Source organism: Anolis carolinensis, chromosome 2 (assembly GCF_035594765.1).
Source record: "Anolis carolinensis isolate JA03-04 chromosome 2, rAnoCar3.1.pri, whole genome shotgun sequence".
Classification (NCBI taxonomy): domain Eukaryota; kingdom Metazoa; phylum Chordata; class Lepidosauria; order Squamata; family Dactyloidae; genus Anolis; species Anolis carolinensis.
The window spans coordinates 8,387,554-8,408,217 of NC_085842.1; the positions used below are offsets into that span (position 1 = coordinate 8,387,554).

At 49.6% G+C, this 20,664-nt stretch overlaps 1 protein-coding gene across 1 annotated transcript; it reads right to left on the reverse strand.

Annotated features, from left to right (window-relative positions):
- Nucleotides 1-3,912: 3,912 nt before the first annotated feature.
- On the reverse strand, nucleotides 3,913-20,315 carry LOC100559168 (cocaine esterase). Its single transcript, XM_062973068.1, has 13 exons — nucleotides 20,159-20,315; nucleotides 17,173-17,371; nucleotides 14,644-14,773; nucleotides 13,614-13,747; nucleotides 12,930-13,083; nucleotides 12,371-12,475; nucleotides 11,303-11,413; nucleotides 9,267-9,407; nucleotides 9,094-9,174; nucleotides 8,476-8,623; nucleotides 7,754-7,903; nucleotides 7,072-7,144; nucleotides 3,913-4,718 (listed from the first exon to the last, which is right to left on the reverse strand). The coding sequence occupies exons 1-13, from the start codon at nucleotides 20,244-20,246 to the stop codon at nucleotides 4,532-4,534; spliced, it is 1,701 nt and encodes a 566-aa protein (XP_062829138.1). The 5' UTR covers nucleotides 20,247-20,315; the 3' UTR covers nucleotides 3,913-4,531.
- Nucleotides 20,316-20,664: the final 349 nt, after the last annotated feature.

The window sequence follows — 20,664 nt, forward strand, 5'->3', positions numbered from 1 at the left end:
GTGAGCCAGAGCCAGGTCTTTTATTATTATTATTATTATTATTATTATTATTATTATTAATTGCCTTTGTCCTGATGTCTTGCTCCTGGGCTGCAAGGATCAGGCCTTCTGTCTCCTTCTTCAGGGTCCCATTTGTGAGCCAGAGCCAGGTCTTCTCCTTATCAGCTTTTCCTTCAATTTTGTCAAGGAACTTTCCATGCAATGTTTTGTTGTGCCAAATTATTATTATTATTATTATTATTATTATTATTATTATTATTATTATTATTATTATTTTATTATGACACAGCAAACAAGATAGATATGCTGGATTTCGTATCACAAAATCCCAAGTCGAACACTTCCCAAGTGTCTAGGACTGTGTGATGTATTTTCGGATGATGCATGCAGATCCCAGCAGGATGGCCTTTTGCAGTTATTAGGGTTCTTATTATTATTATTATTATTATTATTATTATTATTATTATTATTATTATTATTATTATTAGATATGGACGAGATGGAAGGGGCCCAGAGAATGGAGAGCAAAAGGGCAAAAGTCTGGAAGCCAAGAACCCCCCTGAGGAGCATCTTAAGGAGACGTTGAGCTTGGAGAAGAGAAGGGCAAGAAAGGGACAGGAGAGCCATGCCCAGATCTCTGAACGGGGGAGTTGCCATCAAAGACAGGCAAACTACAGAGCCATTCAACAAAATTGGGTAAAAAAGTCCCACAAAACATTTGGGATAATGTCCTGAGGGTCAGAGCTCTTTGAGAGTGGAACATCAACAGCCTTGAAGCAGGGCCTAGATGGCCCTCTGTCAGGACTGCATTGATGGTGTCTTCCTGCCGAAATGAGGAGGATGCGCCTGCTGTGCTGCTATCAATGCTTTCACGTTCATACCCGTCCCCTGTTCTGAACAAGTCACGGCAAGCACAGGGCCCTCCGTTGCATGTTGGGCTTCCTGAAGCTCGGCGATCACGCGTGGCCTTTGGAGACTCCGTGGGAGGACTTGATGGATTAGAACTGGCATTTGGCCTGCTTGTTGGGAAAATTAACCCACCACTCTGGCTTTAACTTGATCTTGCACAACAATTGAAACATGTACAAACTGTAATTCAATTTTTTCCTTTCTGCCACCCCCTTAGTCCTCTTCCTGCGGCCCCAGAGACTGGGACACAATGGAGTTATGGGTTCACATGACAGGAAGAGAGATTCCACCTCAACATGAGGAAGATGTTCTTGACAGAAAGAGATGGTCAAATTTGCTCCCTGAGAGCCCCTTGGAGTTTTTAAACAGGCTGGATGGCCATCTGCTGGGAGGGATCGGATGGTGTCTTTCTGCCTGGTAGAAGGGGGCTGGACTGGATAGCCCTTGGGGTCTCTTCAAACTTTTGTTGGAGGTAGCAACCTTCTCAAGCATCCTGTATTTGATGTTTGTCTGTTTTATAATGTGTCAGTTTATCTCCTGAGGTGTATGTCTTCTTTGGTTTGCAATTATCTTAGCTCTATGTACTTAAAGCAGTGGGAGGGGCTGCAGACCATGTGACTGGTTCAGTGACTGTTTAGAATGGTCAGTTTTTAAAAGGATGACAGTTAGAAATGTCAGTTGAGGCTTGTGTCTGTTTAAGTGTAGAAGCCAGTGTTAGAAGTTAGAAGTCAGCTGAGGCTCGAGTCTCTTTGAGTGCAGACGCCAGTGTTAGAAGTTAGAAATATCAGTTGAGGCTTGAGTCTGTTTGAATGCAGAAGCTAGTGTTAGAAGTTAGAAGTCAGCTGAGGCTCGAGTCTCTTTGAGTGCAGACGCCAGTGTTAGAAGTTAGAAATATCAGTTGAGGCTTGAGTCTGTTTGAATGCAGAAGCTAGTGTTAGAAGTTAGAAGTCAGCTGAGGCTCGAGTCTGTTTGAGTGCAGACGCCAGTGTTAGAAGTTAGAAATATCAGTTGAGGCTTGAGTCTGTTTGAATGCAGAAGCTAGTGTTAGAAGTTAGAAGTCAGCTGAGGCTCGAGTCTGTTTGAGTGCAGACGCCAGTGTTAGAAGTTAGAAATATCAGTTGAGGCTTGAGTCTGTTTGAATGCAGAAGCTAGTGTTAGAAGTTAGAAGTCAGCTGAGGCTCGAGTCTGTTTGAGTGCAGACGCCAGTGTTAGAAGTTAGAAATATCAGTTGAGGCTTGAGTCTGTTTGAATGCAGAAGCTAGTGTTAGAAGTTAGAAATATCAGTTGAGGCTTGAGTCTGTTTGAATGCAGAAGCTAGTGTTAGAAGTTAGAAGTCAGCTGAGGCTCGAGTCTGTTTGAGTGCAGACGCCAGTGTTAGAAGTTAGAAATATCAGTTGAGGCTTGAGTCTGTTTGAATGCAGAAGCTAGTGTTAGAAGTTAGAAATATCAGTTGAGGCTTGAGTCTGTTTGAATGCAGAAGCCAGTGTTAGAAGTTAGAAATATCAGTTGAGGCTTGAGTCTGTTTGAATGCAGATGCCAGTGTTAAAAGTTAGAAGTCAGTTGAGGCTTGAGTCTGTTTGAGTGCAGAAGCCAGTGTTAGAAGTTAGAAATATCAGTTGAGGCTTGAGCCTGTTTGAATGCAGAAGCCAGTGTTAGAAGTTAGAAGTCAGTCGAGGCTTGCGTCTCTTTGAGTGCAGAAACCAGTGTTAGAAGTTAAAAGTCAGTTGAGGCTTGAGTTCTCTTGGAAGTAGATTGTTATGAAAGAGAGCTATACAGAGCAATATAGTTTTGAAGAGACTGTTAAAGATTATAAGTTGAAGATACAAACTGAAACGTTTTGAAGCTTAACCTGACAAGAAACATACCTGTATATTTAAATACATGAAATTATGAGTAAAACAAACACGTTATTTTAAAAGAAGCCTACTTGAACCAATTATTATTGGTTTTTTTCCTGATGTTTCATATTTTATTTTGTATTGTTTTGTATCCGATTGTGCTGTAAGCCGCCCCGAGTCCCCTTCGGGGGAGATGGAGGCGGGATATAAATAAACCTATTCTTATTCTTATTATTATAACATAATGTTTTGATGCTTAATTTGTAAAATCATAACCTAATTTGGTTTAATAGGCTTTTCCTTAATCCCTCCTTATTATCCAACATATTCGCTTATCCAACATTCTGCCAGCCCGTTTATGTTGGATAAGTGAGACTCTACTATAACTAAAGGAACACCCCTGAAACTCTGCTACCCAATAGGTTATGATCCTAACAAGTCATAATCCCCAGTAGGTTATAATCCTAATATGTCTAGGATCCTATAAGGTTTTCCTATTATTTAGTCTCCATGTGACCGATGGGATCAGACTGAATGGCCTTTGGGGTCCCTCCCAACTCTGATGGAATACAGACTGCCTGAGAGTCCAGTGGAGTTTCCTTCCTTCTCTGGGGATTTTAAGAGGAAACTGGATGGCCATCTGTAGGGAGGGATTGATGATGCTTTCCTGCTTGGCAGAAGGGGATTGGACTGGGTGGCTTTTAGGGTACCTCCCAGTTCTGTGCTTCTATTAGTCTACCCTCCACCCCATGAGAAGCATCTGGAGCTTTGCTGGAAGAGCGGCATCCGCATACAATGCCATGTTGCAGGTGCCTCTCAGCCGATGAATAGCCACAGTCTTTGCCTGGAAGCAGTGGGTGAACTCTCTGCCCATGCTCAGGGGCCTGCTCTTCAAGCAGCTCCAAAGAACATTCAGGAGGGAGGGGGTTAAGGCAAGGCCCTGCCAGGAGGGACACTCCACCCCTTGTCATAAAACAATGGCACAGAAGGCAGAGCCAGGCACGGAAGGGTAGATAGTCTATCTGGCTTCCCTCTGGCTGTTGCTCGATCCCTGCTCAGCGATTGCAGACTTTGGCTCCAAAGACGGGGCGGGGTGATGAGGGGAGCGATTAGCTCTTTGTTTGCAGGGATTGTTTTCTGCAGGAAGGCGCATTGCATGCCCAGGCTTTTCTGCCGTCACAGAGGAACGGTGTTTATTTTACGAGTACAAACATGCCTTCATGAAAGGAACCCTGTGCACAATCCAACAAAACAATGGAGAGATCCCTGAGGCCAGCCCTTCCAGGAGAGAGGCCCTGCTCCCTTTCAGAGTGGACTCCCCCCCCCCCCAGGAGCCCCACTGGCGGCCCCTCCCCAGAACAAAGGGCAGAGGCTGGTAAACATCCTAGGTGCCTGTGGGTTTGTTGCTTGGGCGAGGAGCCATGACCCAGAAGAAGGCACAGAGAGGGAAGCATCTCCACAGCCTTCTTAGGCAGCAGAACCAACGGGGAGATGCCTCCCTGAAATGGAAATGTGTCCATAAGCTTTGAAATACATGCCGCATGAGTATGTGCTGCCTGACCAATCTTCTCAATCAATGGAAGGGATTTCTGACTAATCCCCAGGAGGCCCCAGCCCTTCCCTGTGTCCCCAGGACTCCTCCTCACCCAACTCATTGCCAATGATTTCCCCATGACGTTCACCAGGCTCTGTTTTTGTGAGACGGAGAGGCAACTCAACTGCTCTGCTCCTGAAGCTGCTGCCTCCTCCCTGGAGGTGCTCCTCCGTGGCCACCCCTCCCTTCCCTACAGCTCTTGATGTGTTTTCCCCTCCGCCGTCTCCCCCCGCATCTGCTCAGGCAGGGTCTTCAGCCAGAAGTGGACTCTGTTCTGCTTTAGCCTCTGGGCTCCTCTTGGCTCCAGGCCCAGTTCCAGGTAGCCCTCCTTCTGGTCGTACTGGGGCCACTCCACCAGCCCGTGGCCGTTTGGGTTCCTGAAAGCACCAGAGGAAGGCAGAGGTGAGGCCTGGCACAACTTTGCGAATCACAACTAAAGATGGGCTTTCGGGACTTACCTTGTTCTGTTTCGTGTCCCGGCTTTCATTAAGGCTCTGATCCCGAAATCGGGAGGTCAGACATTTGTTTTTTGGAGGGGGGAGAAGGTGCTGGCAATGGCCACAGCACCAGCCAGAGTCACTCAAATGCCCGGTAAGGAGCCAGCCAAGGTGATATCGAGCTAGGATTTGGGGGGATCCCCTTCTTTAAGAGGGAACCCTAGCTCCTACCCCCAGCCGTAGGTCCGAGAATCCTGGCAAGGGGGGAGTCGCTAAAAGTCAAGATTTCTCGCGACAAAGATCTCACCCTCAGATGTGAAGAAAGAAGACCGAGTTGTTTATTCAGTTCAGCTGAAATGGATGACACCAGCGATCGTTCGTCAGGGAGCCACGGCCGGGGGTAGGAGCTAGGGTTCCCTCTTAAAGAAGGAGATCCCCCCCCCAAATCCTAGCTCAAATCCTAGCTCAATATCAAAGGGAAGGGGGTGCAGGACAACCCAGCCACCCCAACCTCCCCCACCCCGCCAGGCCTGTGCGTGTAGACCCAAAGCTTGCACCCTTAGCCCCGGACACCCAGGCCTACGGTTGTAGGCTTTGGGCTGTACCTAGCCAGGCCTCACACAGCCTACAGCCGATTGCCGAGTAAGGATTGCTTCTTACTTGGCACTCGACTGTAAGTCTTGCGAGGCCCGGGCACCTAGGCCCAAAGCCTGCACCCGTAGGCCTAGGAGCTTTGGGTCTATGGGTGCAGGCTTTGGGCCTACACACCTGGGCCCCACAGGGCCTACAGCTGATCGATCCAAAAGGCAGCCTTGGAGCTGATATTGGCTCCCGCCTGCCTTTCGTTTCAAGTTGGAGGTCTTTCTAATTTGTACCATCCGAATGGATGATACAAAACAGAAACATGAATGAAACAAATGAGACAAATACTGTGCACATCTCTAATCACAGCATCACAGCAGAAGCATCGAGCCAAGAGGGAGCCTCACCCACTGCGGGCAAAGTTTTTGTTTCATTGGAGGTCTTTCTGTTTGGTGCCGTCCGAATGGACGATACGAAACAGAAACATGAATGAAACAAATGAGGCAAATACCGTGCACATCTCTAATCACAGCATCACAGCAGAAGCATCGAGCCAAGAGGGAGTCTCACCCACTGCGGACAAAGTTTTTGTTTCGTTGGAGGTCTTTCTGTTTGGTGCCGTCCGAATGGACGATACGAAACAGAAACATGAATGAAACAAATGAGGCAAATACCGTGCACATCTCTAATCACAGCATCACAGCAGAAGCATCGAGCCAAGAGGGAGCCTCACCCACTGCGGACAAAGTTTTTGTTTCGTTGGAGGTCTTTCTGTTTGGTGCCGTCCGAATGGACGATACGAAACAGAAACATGAATGAAACAAATGAGGCAAATACCGTGCACATCTCTAATCACAGCATCACAGCAGAAGCATCGAGCCAAGAGGGAGTCTCACCCACTGCGGACAAAGTTTTTGTTTCGTTGGAGGTCTTTCTGTTTGGTGCCGTCCGAATGGACGATACGAAACAGAAACATGAATGAAACAAATGAGGCAAATACCGTGCACATCTCTAATCACAGCATCACAGCAGAAGCATCGAGCCAGGAGGGAGCCTCACCCACTGCGGACAAAGTTTTTGTTTCGTTGGAGGTCTTTCTGTTTGGTGCCGTCCGAATGGACGATACGAAACAGAAACATGAATGAAACAAATGAGGCAAATACCGTGCACATCTCTAATCACAGCATCACAGCAGAAGCATCGAGCCAAGAGGGAGCCTCACCCACTGCGGACAAAGTTTTTGTTTCGTTGGAGGTCTTTCTGTTTGGTGCCGTCCGAATGGACGATACGAAACAGAAACATGAATGAAACAAATGAGGCAAATACCGTGCACATCTCTAATCACAACATCAGAGCAGAAGCATCGAGTCAAGAGGGAGCCTCACCCACTGCGGGCAAAGTTTTTGTTTCGTTGGAGGTCTTTCTGTTTGGTGCCGTCCGAATGGATGATACGAAACAGAAACATGAATGAAACAAATGAAACGAATACTGTGCACATCTCTAATCACAACATCACAGCAGAAGTATTGAGCCAAGAGGGAGCCTCACCTGCTGCAGGCAAAGTTTTTGTTTCCTTGGAGGTCTTTCTGTTTTGTACCAGTCGAATGGACAATACGAAACAGAAACATGAATGAAACAAATGAGGCAAATACTGTGCACATCTCTAATCACAACATCACAGCAGAAGCATCAAGCCAAGAGGGAGTCTCACCCGCTGCGGGCAAAGTTCGCCCAGTATCTCATCACCGTCTTGCTGAGCCGCTTCTCCTCCTCCGTGTATTCCCCTGCAAAGGCCAGAAGGAAGGCGCCCTCAGACACTCCGTGCCCGCTTCACCTGGGCCCAAGGGAGGGACCAAGGGAGACCCACAGATTGGGGGAGGAAACAGGAGAGGAGCTTGCCCCTGTTCAGGGCCAGTGGGGCACAGGGTCAGCCTGGCCGGCCTTGGCACTGGCCGCTCTGGAGCAGGGCAGGAGGGGCCCCTTGGGCTCTGCGGGGCCCAAGGCACTCAGCCCCAGTCTTTGGGGGGCCTTGGCAATCAAGGCGCTGCTGGGAGCCCCTGTGCCCAATGACTTGGTCAAGGGACCCGTTGCATAGACTGTGCTTGCTGATGTCTTATCAACCCTTGAATGTTCCTTCAAGAAATTGAGCAGTGATTCAGTTTAGCTGCCTCCTCTCAAGCTGAACATGGAAGAGAGACCCCTAAACCAGTGGTTCTCAACCTGTGGGTCCCTAGATGTCTTGGCCTTCAACTCCCAGAAACAGCTGGTAAACTGGCTGGGATTTCTGGGAGTTGCAGGCCAAAACACCTGGAGACAGTTCCAGATCTACTGCCCTAAACCCTCCCGCCTCTGCTCCCACCCCAAAGGCGCTTGTTCCCTTGCCGCGGCCTCACCAAGCGGGGAATCCTTGCTGCTTAAGAACGGCGTTCCCAACACAAAGGCGACTTCATCTCCGTGGTCGGCCTTGACAAAAGCCGGCTTTGTGTCTCTGAAGATGGAAGGGCGATGCTGGAATTCGTAAAAGTAGACGGGGGCACCAGAGTCTTAATTTAAAGGAGATAGAATGGGGAATGTCACTGTCTGGAGTTATGAAGAAACCAAATAAACCAACAGGTGGAAGATTACTTTGACCTGATCCCTGGATAAGATCCCTGTGGTCCCATCCCAGATAGGGATGTCCCATGTCCTCAGGGGCACAAGGTCTAACCCTAACCCAGGCGCCTTCACTTCTCCTGGAGGGGTTTGAGGGGAACTGGCCTTCATTTCTGGGAGTTATCGTTGTTGGTGGTGGTCACAATATCTCTGGATGTAGGTGAACTACAACTCCCAGGACCTGGACCACATTTGGCACCCAGAATCCCCACGACCAACTGAACCTGCTGGAGGAATTTGAGGGGAACTGACCCCAGGAACCTTCCCTGCTCCTAGGTCACTGAAAGGGCCTCCTTGGGGTCCAGTGGGAGGAGGTCTTTGAGTGATGGCCTTCGTAGGGCAGTCAGGGAGTTCAAGCACCTATTTCCTCACAGCCCTTGCTCTTCCTCCGCTGGGGTCTGCTAGATTCCCTCCCAAACATCAAATGCCACAGCAGAACAATGTGCTTTGTGCGTGAATTTACCTCTATGAGCTCTAGCTGCCCGAACAGAAGGAAGGAGAAACATGACGTCCCCCATGAAATCCTGAAACTGAGCCCGTAGTTCCTGCGGGTCTTCCGTCTCCCCCAAATACTCCTCCAGGGCCCTCTGCGTGACCTCTAGCCGTAGCTTCTGTGGGAAGAGAGAGAAGTCGAGGCCTCACCAGCCACCCCACGGGCCCCATCCCTCACCTCTTCCACCTTTGGCCTCCCTTTGACAGCCACAGCTGTGGGGCAGAAGCTGTCTTCATGGCAGCAGGCCACTAGAGTCTGGCTCAGGATCCTATTTGGAAGCCAGCTCAAGGGAGGAGGCTGGTTGCCCTCCAGACTGGTTGTCCTTCCAGGCTGGTTGCCCTCCTTGCACCCATTGGGAGGGACTGTCGTTCTCCACACCGGGTGTCACACGCTGAGTGTCCCAAAGGTCTCTCAAGGGTCTCCCTGGCGCCAGGTGCAGGCACAGGGACCCCGCTGCCTCGGCTGCAGACAGGGATGGAGGCCAGAGCCCTACTCTTGGGGAGACCTACCACCTCGCAGCCCCTTCCTTGTCCCACTCCAGGATTCATGATTCCTACATCTAGGAGAAGGGTACAAGCACTCTCTTACCAGGATGGGGGCCGATTCCTGGAAGGCAGCTGCCACCGCCTGCCGGTCCATGCCTTCCGTGAGGGAAGGTAAGATAGGTGACTGGTAGGGAAAAATGCAATATTTCGTTGACAACTGAAATCCTCCAGCCCAACACAAAGGGATAATGGAAAAACTAGGAATGCCCCACTCACCTGAGCGATAACCCAGCCATATTCTTGGTTATTCATGCCGATCACATATGGAACATTGCTAAACTCCTTCTCAGCCAGCATCTCCTCCGGTGCCTTTGGAAGGAACTCCCCATCAACCACAGCAGGGACCATTCCAAGAACCTGTTTGGTTGGGTTATATATATATGTGTACTGTGCAAAATTAGGACCGAGTTAACAAAACTACTGGGCCAAATCACACTTCCCTCCCTCCTCGCACACACAGGAACACATAGACATCCAATTAGAAAGCAAGGGGAGGATGAGGAAGAGCCGTTCTCCCCCTGGCTGCCAGTCAGAAGGGTAGGCCTCACCGCCTTTAGGCCCTGCCTACTTCGTGTCCTAGCAACCCCCTCAGCCACAATGGCACACAGGAGACAGGCAGGGTTCACTTAGGCCTCTTCCACACTTGACTATAAAATACAGATGATCTGATTTGAACTGGATTATATGGCAGTGTAGACTCAAGGCCCTTCCAGACACCTATACAATCCAGAATGCCAAAGCAGATTATCTGTTTTAACTGGATTATCTTGAGTCCACACTGCCATATAATCCAGTTCAGTGTGGATTTTATACAAGTGTGTAGAAGGGGCCTCATATAATCCAATTCTAAGCAGATAATATAAGATTATAAATATATAATAATTGCTGTGGTATAATAATATAGAACAATATAATCTCTAAAATCAGGACGGTAAATAAAGAGCAACACTCTGAAAACGGGAATTCCAGACATGAAACAATCAGGGCCAGCTAACACTTCGCAACAAAGGATTTCCCCAGGGAGGAAACAGGAAAATAACACAGGGGCATGGCCAATGAGATAGCCACGCCCGTCATTCTCTTCAAGGGGAGAGCAGAGAAAGAAAGAGATCAATATCCATCCATCCATTTATTGATCTATGTTTACACTCAGAAGCAATCTTTAGAATTTTGCAATTTACATCAGAACACGGATTGCTTATCACATGGAAAGTATGTGTTCTGTGTTCCAGATTCGCCAAACCAGACAATCTCCGTATCTGCACAGACAATGGAACCACCACAAATATTGCCTACACACAAGCATTGTGAAATCACATATGTATGAAACCTGCTCTTTCTCTATCCTTTCTTTCCCATTTGAAACCAGACTGGGCCACAGCAATGCGTGGCCGGGTACAGCAAGTCTACACACACTTTTACTTGTGACTTCTTCCTAAAATGAATTGCAAGGCAGTCCCATGAAGCGAAGCTGGGAATTTTGGAAGCATTCACAAATTGGAAGCCCAATGAAGAAGGGACTGCTTTGGTGGGGCAGCCGAGAGATTGGATTTGCTGGGCAAGGCTGTAGCATCGCTGGTTAATCACCAGCAGTAATAAGCTCTACCAACCGAAAGGTGGACGGTTCGAAGCCCGGGTCGGGGTGAGCACTCGACTGTCAAGCCCAGCTCACTGTTTAGCTAAGCAGTTCGAAAACAGCTTAGAGCTGTGAGTAGAAAAATTTGGGTCCGCTAAATTAGGGGGAGGTATTTCAGGACACCATAAAATGCCAGTGACCAAAAGGAAGGAGGAAGTCCTGATGGCTCTTTGTCTTAGAGAATGGAGCATCAGCACCCCCGTGGCTGAACCCGAGCCCAACCTACAAGGCACCGAAGCTGACTTCGAACACAACACACCTCCTTTCTGTCTGTTTTGTTCTGTCCTGTCTGTCCAAACGGCATTGAATGTTTGCCATGTATGTGTACTGTGCACCTGAGCCCCCTTGGGGGGACAGAATATAAATAAAGCATTGTTGTTGTTCTTGTCCTTGTTGTTATTATTATTATTATTGCAGGGCTGTCTCCAGAAATATGCAGGGACCCTCAGGAGCCATGAGTTGGGAGTAGAAAGGGTTTCGGGGCCATTAAATGGGCAGAAATTTGAAGGCTTTTTGCCTTCCGTGACCTCCACAGACCCGCCCCCCCCTTTTGCCCTCAAAGGAAATAATGGAAAGTGGGGTCCAGAGTGGGCTTCTTGGGCTCCCGGCTTCTCACCTGGCACAGCTGGATGTTCAGGGCAGCCAGTTCCTCCTCCGTTTTGCTCCTCAAGCAACGCACCAGGGCAGCTGGACTGCTGTTCTCGCAGCCAGAGACATTGGCAACCATCTTCATGCGTTAAGAAGACAAAACAGCAAGAACAACCACTGTAGACAATGGGAAGCGACAGCAGAAGCCCATAGATGCCAGGACGTTTCATTCCCCGACACCTACCCAGCCCTAGTTCTCAGGTTCGTTCTCATCTCAAACCACCTTGGTCACAGTCAGGGGTTTGTGTCTAATAGGGACAGGACCCATCTGTGGGTACTAGGTAGTTTTAAAACCCCATCCCATGATGATGTCCTCAGCACAGGCTCCACGCTCAATGCGCCTCTTGAGCAAAGGTGCACCCCTTAATTCTTGCTGCCGAAGAGGGGCTGCCAAGAATGTCCCAAAGGTAGCAAGAGGGTCCTCCTCCTCCTTGCACTTGGGGAGAGCAGTAAGACTCGGGTGCCCACCTGGAAGGGTTGCCAACTCACTCTCCTGGGCCATAGGCTCCATTGGGCCATGGTCTCACCTAGTTTATGGACACAGCTAGCCCATGGACTCACCTGAGTTATGAACATCCCTAGGCCATGGACACATCTGGGTCATGGACTCATTGGAGCCATAGACACATCTGGGCCATGGCCAACCTGGATTATGAACATACCTGAGCCATGGACAAACCTGGATTATGAACATACCTGAGCCATGGACAAACCTGGATTATGAACATACCTGAGCCATGGACAAACCTGGATTATGAACATACCTGAGCCATGGACAAACCTGGATTATGAACATACCTGAGCCATGGACAAACCTGGATTATGAACATACCTGAGCCATGGACAAACCTGGATTATGAACATACCTGAGCCATGGACAAACCTGGATTATGAACATACCTGAGCCATGGACAAACCTGGATTATGAACATACCTGAGCCATGGACAAACCTGGATTATGAACATACCTGGGCTGTGGATTCACTTGGGTTATAAACACACCTAGGCCATAGTCTCACCTGGGCCATGGACTCACCTGGACCATGTCTCCAGGGCTCTTCACAAAAATGCCGGACAGGAGAGAGACTCCGCTTTCTGAGATGGCTTTGTGAAAGAGGCCCTTGGACAACGGGGACAAAATCTGCACCAGAAAAAAGACAGTATTGGTAGACGTCTCCTTCCAAAACACACCTAAACCAATGCAAGGAGGACTTCTGTGTCTGAAGATTTTTTTCAGAAATAATGGCTCCCACCCCATGGGATCTATAGCTGGGTGACAAGCCGACACATTGAGAGATCCCTTGGGATGAGAGATCCCTCCATGGATCTCTGCTGGGATCCAGGCCCAGATGTTTTGCATGCAGGAGTTTCCCTTCTGGACACATGGAACTGACTGGGCCTTGAACACTGAATTATGCTGCAAGGGATTGTTTTGCTCGTTAAGACCTCAAGACGTTCTTTGCTGCAGTTGCTGAGACAGAGCAGCACTTTTGAGGAGGAGGAGGAGGAGGAGGAGGAGGAGGAAGAGGCAGAAGCCAAGGGCTCAGAGGCACCCCAGAACAGGTGTCGCTGGGCCTTCTCTCTGACTGACCCACCTGGACCCCCACGCTGAACCCTCCGGCCGACTCTCCCATGATGGTCACCGAAGTGGGGTCTCCTCCGAAGGCCTCGATGTTCTCCTGGACCCACCTGAGGGCTGCCACCTGGTCCAGCAAGCCCCAGTTGCCAGGCGCCTCCTTGGACCCGGTGCTGGAAGAGACATGACGAGAAAGGAGAGATGGTCAAGCAACCCAGTGGCACTTGACTCCCGTGAGTGAGTGAGTGAGTGAGTGACCAGGCCATTTCATTGCAATACTCCAATGGGGAAAAGGTAAGGAAGGCAGCCATTGTGGGGCCTGGAGATTTGCCTCAACTGTTTTGTTGCAACCACTCAAAATTCTTTCTGAAAATCCATAAAATGCAGCATTTCACGACAGCACAACGAAAGCTTGAGGCCAGAATGAGCTGGGACTGGTCAGTCAAGTAGAGAAGAACCAGAAGGCCTTTCTCAGGCCCATCCACACTGCCCCTCTATCCCAGGATCTGATCCCAGGTTATCTGTTTTGAACTGGATTATATGGGTCTCCACTGCAATATAGTCTGGGATAAGCAGATAATCTGGAATCAGATCCCGGGATAGAGGGGCCACATGGAAGAGGCCTGAGAGACATTTGAGGCAAGTGAATGGCCAAGGAGACAATGGGCCACTGTCCAGTGAAACGGTCAAAAGTCTTCCTCACCTGAAGAAGCCCGGGATTCCCAACCGGTACTGAAGGACCACCACCACCACGTTCTCGAAGGCAGAGAGGGCAGGTGCGTCATACAAGGAGGCGGACCCCACAAGCAGGGCCCCGCCATGGATCCAGACCAGCACCTGCAGAGGGAAAGGGCACAGAGGAGGACGGGGCTCGTGGCCAAACATTGTGGGCTATGCTGGCCCCCTTTCTTCCCTCCTAGCCACCTTCAGTCCTAAGGCTATGGGGTCCTTGCTCTAAACCAGTGGTTCTCAACCTTCCTAATGCCATGGTCCCTTAATCCAGTTCTTCATGTGGTGGTGACCCCCAACTATCACATTAATTCTGTTGCTACTTCATAACTGTTACTTTGCTACTGTTATGAATCGTAACGTAAATATTGGATATGCAGGATGGATTTGCATTCACTGGACCATATTTGGCACAAATACCCAATATGCCCAAATTGGCCCTAGGCAACTTTGAAGTGTAAGCAACCCGTATTTTGGTGCCCCCCCCCCCCAAATGCAGTGAGAGTGGAAGAAGACAGCCATGGAGTTTTCCCAAAGTGCCGGGCCTTTACCGGAGGGAAGAGTTTCCTCCCTCCGGCAAAGGTCCAGCTTAGGGAAACCCGGGGTGTGTTGCTGTTTCCTGGAGCTTTTGTTCTCTCTCTCTCTCTCTCTCGGCGCCTCAATAGCGCCCCCAAGGGATTGGCGCCTTCAGCATTTGTGTACTTTGCTTACCGGTTCAGCCGCCCCTGAGGACAGGCAGAGAGATCCTCAGTCTTCTCTGCCAAAGGGGTTCCTAAGACTACCAGAAATATGTTTTGATGGTCTTTGGAGACCCCTCTGATACCCCCTTGTAACCACCCCCCAGGGGTCCCAACCCCCAGGTTGAGAAACACTGCTCTAAACAGACCAAGGGGAGAGCTCTTCAGGGCCAAAGGGAAGGATCAAAACAGAAGGACCCCCAACATGGGGCCCCAAGGACCAGTTGTGACCCATGGCGATGGTCAGGGGAGCAGCGCCTGCCTCACCGGCAATTTGGCCTCTGTGTCCGGCGTGAAGACGTTGAGGTAGAGGCAGTCCTCAGAGGCAGACACATTGGGCGGCATCACATTCAGCGTTTGGATCATCCCTGGCATCCAGCTCAGGTCCTGGAGGCACCTTCCAAACAGGGCAGGGAGGGGCAGGGTGAGGCAGGCCAAGGCATTCACCCCACAGACTCACATGCCAGCCCTGGAGCCCCCCCCCCTTGACTTCCTGCAGAGTGGGCCAGGGTCTTCCTGAGGGAGGGGGACCCAAGACCTCTCTGTGTCCCTTCTGCTGTCTCCATTGAAATCTCCCTCCCTGTTACGTGAAGCCATGGTGCCTCTGGGGCAGCAGAGAACAGGCGAACAAAGCGAATAATGCACAATATCTATAATAATACAAAACAAAATGTATGTGTATATACACACTTGAAAACTCCCAAAAATTATAATACAAATCAGGATTCTACAACTCTATATTAGAGTACTTCTCTTCAAACTATATTGTATATAACAAAATAGCTTTCAAGAATCATCAACAAAGGTACAATACCATGTCATAATCTTAACACAGTATACTATTGAAGAACATAAAGAGACAACCAAGCCCATATTGTTCCTGGAGTTGTGTGGAATCTTGGGCCAATGTCAATTGAAGCAAAGATTTTCACTCTCCAAAACATCAGTTTCTATGTTCAAAGGAATTCTTCGTTTGGTTTGCAATGCCAAGAACTGGTACACAACAAGGTCTCCCGGGTTGTTCCCCTTGTTTCGTTATCACTTCCTCGGGTGTTGTGTCCGTTTCAATTAAGTTGTACTCAGTATGATTCTTATCAGTAACTCTGGCTCTGTTTGAAGTGGAGTTCTATAACAGGGCCGGTCCCTCCTGTGGGGCAACCCCGAGGACCCTAAAGAGAGGCCTCTCTCCACCCTGCTCATGCGTTCAGTTCTCATTCCCTTGAGGCACCTGCAAATGGATCCTTCCAAAGGGGATCCAAGACCTGAACGCAGGGGTCACACAACCTCGCCTCCTTCTCCTGGAAAACAGGAAGAGGCCCCAAAGGCACAATGGCCTGGCGCGACCCCCAAGGGCCCCCGTTTCCTAGTTTGGCAGCTGACCAGGTGAAGGGAGTTCAGCCTTGTGCCGCATTTCCTCATTCAGAAGATAACAATGAAACCAAAACAAACTCCATGATGTCCAGCAACAAGAGATCAGGGAAATGCTTCAGCTCACTTTTTTTGTTGTGTTCTTTCCCAATTCGGCACACGTGATCTTGTCAGGAGGCCCCGGTGGCACAGTGGGTTGGACTGGTATGGGGTTCGTCAACCCCATGCCATGGCTGTTGGGGAGTCCAGATGCTCCTTTTCAGAGATGTGTAGCCAGCCTCCCTCTCCCAACAGACATGGCATGGGATGGACGAAGCAGCTCAGCGCAAGCTGGTACGGACACATCTCGACACCTTGTGACAGCAGGACTGCCGACCAAATCCAGGAAGAGTGGGGTGAGCTCCAGCTCCAGTTCCCCATGCAGAGACATAATAATAATAATAATAATAATAATAATAATAATAATAATAATAATAATAATTTTATTTTTATACCCCGCCCCATCTCCCCGAAGGGACTCGGGGCGGCTTACATGGGGCCAAGCCCAGACATCAGACAATATGAAAACAAAGCAATAAAACAAGTCAATCAACAATAAAACAAATCATAAAAGATCACATACAATAAATAAAAGATAAAATCTTGGGTTGGCTCCAAAAGAAACTGGGCCAAAAGTGCAAGTAGTGTCTGTGCCATCAGGGAGAGGTAGATACCAGAGCTATCGTTCCCATTAAAATGCTGGGGAAGGCGTACACAAGGGACTCTTGCTGGCTAAAAATCAGAATGCAATAAGATAAAATAGGTATCAAGTCGATCGTTACTATGGAGATCAGCCGCCAAAGGCCTCTTGGAAGAGCCAAGTTTCAGGCTCTTCCGAAAAGTAAGGAGGGTAGGAAGCCTCCCAAAAGGATGGTGAAAAATCAAAATATCCGGGCAACGTCCCCTGGGCAACGTCCTTGCAGATGGCCAGTTCTCTCACACCAGAAGTGACTTGCAGTTTATCAAGTCACTCTTGACACACACAAAAAATCTCACCAATAGATATGTATGAGTCCATTTGTAATACCTTTAAGGACACACACAATGGCACTCCTTCAGAGTTTGGAAAGGCAGCCTTCTGGAGTTCCAGCTGTTGCTTTCCTGCTGCATTTCCAGCTATTGCATCACTTTGGGAACTATCTCCACCCCAACCACCCCCAATTGCCCTCTACATTCCTCACCTGTATTCCTCACCTGTCCCCATCAAAGGCACTCCCAAAGGTGTGCATTCCTGGCCCTGCTGCCCACACACCCACCCACCCAACTCCTGTTCTGCAGGCCAAGGTAGCCTTGAGCCGCATCTCCGAAGCCCTTGCTTCAAGGGGGGGGGCAAGGGGGGGCAAGGGGGTCCCCGGCCCAAAGGTGGCCACCCGTGTGTGCACTCCTTACATGGGGGGCTGGGAGGCGGCCTCTCTCAGGTGGGACCAAGGCTCGGGCGGCTCAGGCGGGGCGAAGCGGAGGGCGCCCAGGGGGGGCTTGGCGAAAGGGACCCCCAGGAAGGCCTTGACGGGGGCGGGGGCACCCTCCACGCTCAGCAGTGTCCCCCGCAGGCGCCCCAGGCGGGTGGAGACGGTTGGACGGACGCTTCCTGGAGAAGGAGACAGAGCCAGGAGAACCGTGAGCCCCTCCCCACAAATGATAATAATAACATTAGTGTTTATTTCTATCCCACCACCATTTATTTATTTATCTATCTATTTACTCTAATTCTATCCCGCCTTTATCTGGAGAGGCCCTGCTCTCGGTCCCACCTGCCTCACAGGCACGGCTGGTGGGAACGAGGGACAGGGCCTTCCTTCTCGGTGGTGGCTCCCCGGCTGTGGAACACCCTCCCCAGAGAAATACGGCAAGCCCCAACCCTTTTGAGTTTTAGAAAAGCCCTAAAAACATGTCTATGTGCCCAGGCTTTTGAAGATTAAACGATAATGACGACCCGGACTGATTTACGGCTACAGCACGAGGATTTTGGAGGAATGGATTTTAATCATATGTTTTTATATTTTTTATATTGTTTTAATTGTTTTATTGGATTTTTATTGCTGTTTTAATTATGTATAGGCATCGAATTGTTGCCAATTTTGTACGCCGCCCTGAGTCCCTTCGGGTGAGAAGGGCGGGATATAAATGTTGGAAATAAATAAATAATAAATAATAATAATAATAATAAACTACCCTCGAAGGGGACTCAAGGTGGCTTTACACATGGCAACTATTGGATGTGTTGTCAAAGACTTTCATGGCTGGGATCACAGGGTTGTTGTATGTCTTTTGGGCTGTGTGGCCATGTTCCAGAAGTATTCTCTCCTGACGTTTCGCCCACATCACATCCTCAGAGGTAGGTGAGGCATGGATAAACTGGGCAAGGAAGGAAAAAAATACTGACAAAGGACTCTTGTCACACCCTGGACTCTCCACAGATATATATTTTTTCCTTCCTTGCCCAGTTTCTCCATGCCTCACAACCTCTGAGGATGCCTGCCATAGATGTGGGCGAAACATCAGGAGAGAATACTTCTGGAACATAACCATACAGTTCGAAAGACATACAACAACCCAACTATTGGATGCCTTTAAACAATAGACAATAAAATACTTTTATGTTAGAGTTAGAAAGCACATCCAAACATATAAACATTATCATCAGTGTTCAAATCACGCCATCCATAATCGCAATCCAAGGCCGTTCCAAGAATCATTGCACATATTTCGTAGTTATTATTATTGAACTCTAGTTCATCTCCAAAGGCTTGACCCCAGAGCCAGGTTTTCACTTTCCTTCCAAAGGCTAGAAGGGAAGGAGCTGATTGAATATCACTGGGGAGGAAGTTCCACAAATGAGGGGCCACCACCGAGAAGGAAGGAAAGAAGGACCTGCCTCTCGTTCCCACCATAAGCGCCTGCGAAGCTGGTGGGACTGAGAGCAGGGACTCCCCCAATGACCTTAATCTCTGAAGTGGTTCGTAGAGGAAGATACATTCGGATAAGTAAGCTGGGCTGGAACATTAAAGGCTTTATAGGCTCTGAATTGTGCTCAGTAGCAGACTGGCAGCCAGTGGAGCTGGCATAACAAGGAGTAGTCCCATGAGTAGTCTGGCTGTCCCTGTCGGACTATTTGAAGCTTCCAACCGTCTTCAGAGGCAACCTCACGTAGAGCACGTTGCAGTAGTCTATTTGGGATGAAGAGACCACAGAGAGAGAGGAGACATGATGAGGGCCAGGGTTCAAGAGGTGAGGGGAAGGAAGTCCTAGGGAGGAGGGAGGAGGCTTCCTTTCTGCTGCCCTGGAGACTAGGACACAAGGGAGCTGTGCCTTCAAACTACAGTAAAGAAGATTCCACCTGAACATCAGGAAGAACTTCCTCACTGGGAGAGCTGTTTGCCAGTCCTTGTGGAAAACAAATTAAACATGAGATGGTCCATGTGGTCTCTTCCAACTCTACTATTCTATGATTCTATGATTCTATGAGCCTACAATGTGGTGCGGCTGCTAAGAAAGCCAATGGGATTCTGTCCTGCATCAATAGGGGAATAGCGTCTAGATCCAGGGAAGTCCTGCTCCCCCTTATTCTATTCTGCCTTGGTCAGACCACACCTGGAATCACACTGGGTCCAATTCTGGGAGATGTTGACAAGCTGGAAAGTGTCCAGAGGAGGGCGACTAAAATGATCAAAGGTCTGGAGAACAAGCCCTATGAGGAGCGGCTTAAAGAACCGGGCATGTTTAGCCTGCAGAAGAGAAGGCTGAGAGGAGACATGAGAGCCATGTACAAATACGTGAAGGGAAGTCCTAGGGAGGAGGGAGGGAGCTTGTTTTCTGCTGCCCTGCAGACTAGGACACGGAATAATGGCTTCAAACTACAGGGAAGGAGATTCCACCTGAACATCAGGAAGAACTTCCTCACTGTGAGAAGGGCTGTTCGACAGTGGAACTCTCTCCCCCGGGCTGTGGTGGAGGCTCCTTCTTTGGAGGCTTTTAAGCAGAGGCTGGATGGCCATCTGTCGGGGGTGCTTTGAATGCGATTTCCTGCTTCTTGGCAGGGGGTTGGACTAGATGGCCCATGAGGTCTCTTCCAACTCTATGGTTATATGATTTTGTGATTTAGTTGCAGACACTATGCGGGCAGTTGTGAAGGTCTTCCTGGCTGCTTCTTTGGAGGCTTTGAAGCAGAGGCTGGGTGGCCATCTGTCGGGGGTGCTTTGAATGCGATTCCCTGCTTCTTGGACTGGATGGCCCATGAGGTCTCTTCCAACTCTACGATTCTATGATTCTATGTGAGACCCAAAGGGAGGAAGAGGAGGGGGAGGAGGAGGAGGGCAAGGCGGGGAAGAGGCGAGGGGGGCGGGGGGGGGGCCGTGGGGGAGGGGGCTGGCCTTACCCTCTTCGTGGACGGAGGCCCCCGAGGGGACCGGGCCCCACGACACCAGGGACAAGCCCAGCAGCAGCAGCCCCCACGCGGACACCATCCTGGCCACCGCCTTCTTCCTCCCTCCTCCTCCTCCTCCTCCTCTTTCTCAATCTCTCTCTCCTTCGAGGAAGAAGCCCCGCCCCCTGGGAGAGAGAGAGGGGCCGCTCACCTGCACTTTGTTCTCAACTCCGAAGAAGCAGGAGGAGGAGGAGGAGGAGGAGGGCGTGTTCCGCACACGCTGCGGTCCAGCAAAGTGAGGTATAGCAACCTGCTGAACCACCGGCGGCATGCACATAAACCAAATGAATTCACTGGGTTGCTGTGAGTTTTCTGGGCCGCCTGGCCATGCTCCAGAATCATTCTCTCCTGATGCTTCGCCCACATCTATGGCAGACACCCTGAGAAGTTGTGAGGTGTGTTGGGAACGAGGCAAGCCGGGTTTATATATGTATATACAGTAGAGTCTCACTTACCCA

Coding starts and splice junctions, on each gene's coding strand:
- LOC100559168 (XM_062973068.1), bottom strand. CDS start 20,246: ATGGTGTCCGCGTGGGGGCTGCTGCTGCTGGGCTTGTCCCTGGTGTCG. Junction 12,476..12,929: donor GGTTCAGCGTGGGGGTCCAG/GTGGGTCAGTCA, acceptor TTTCTGGTGCAG/ATTTTGTCCCCGTTGTCCAA. Junction 4,719..7,071: donor GCGAACTTTGCCCGCAGCGG/GTGAGACTCCCT, acceptor TGGTGCTTTCAG/GAACCCAAACGGCCACGGGC.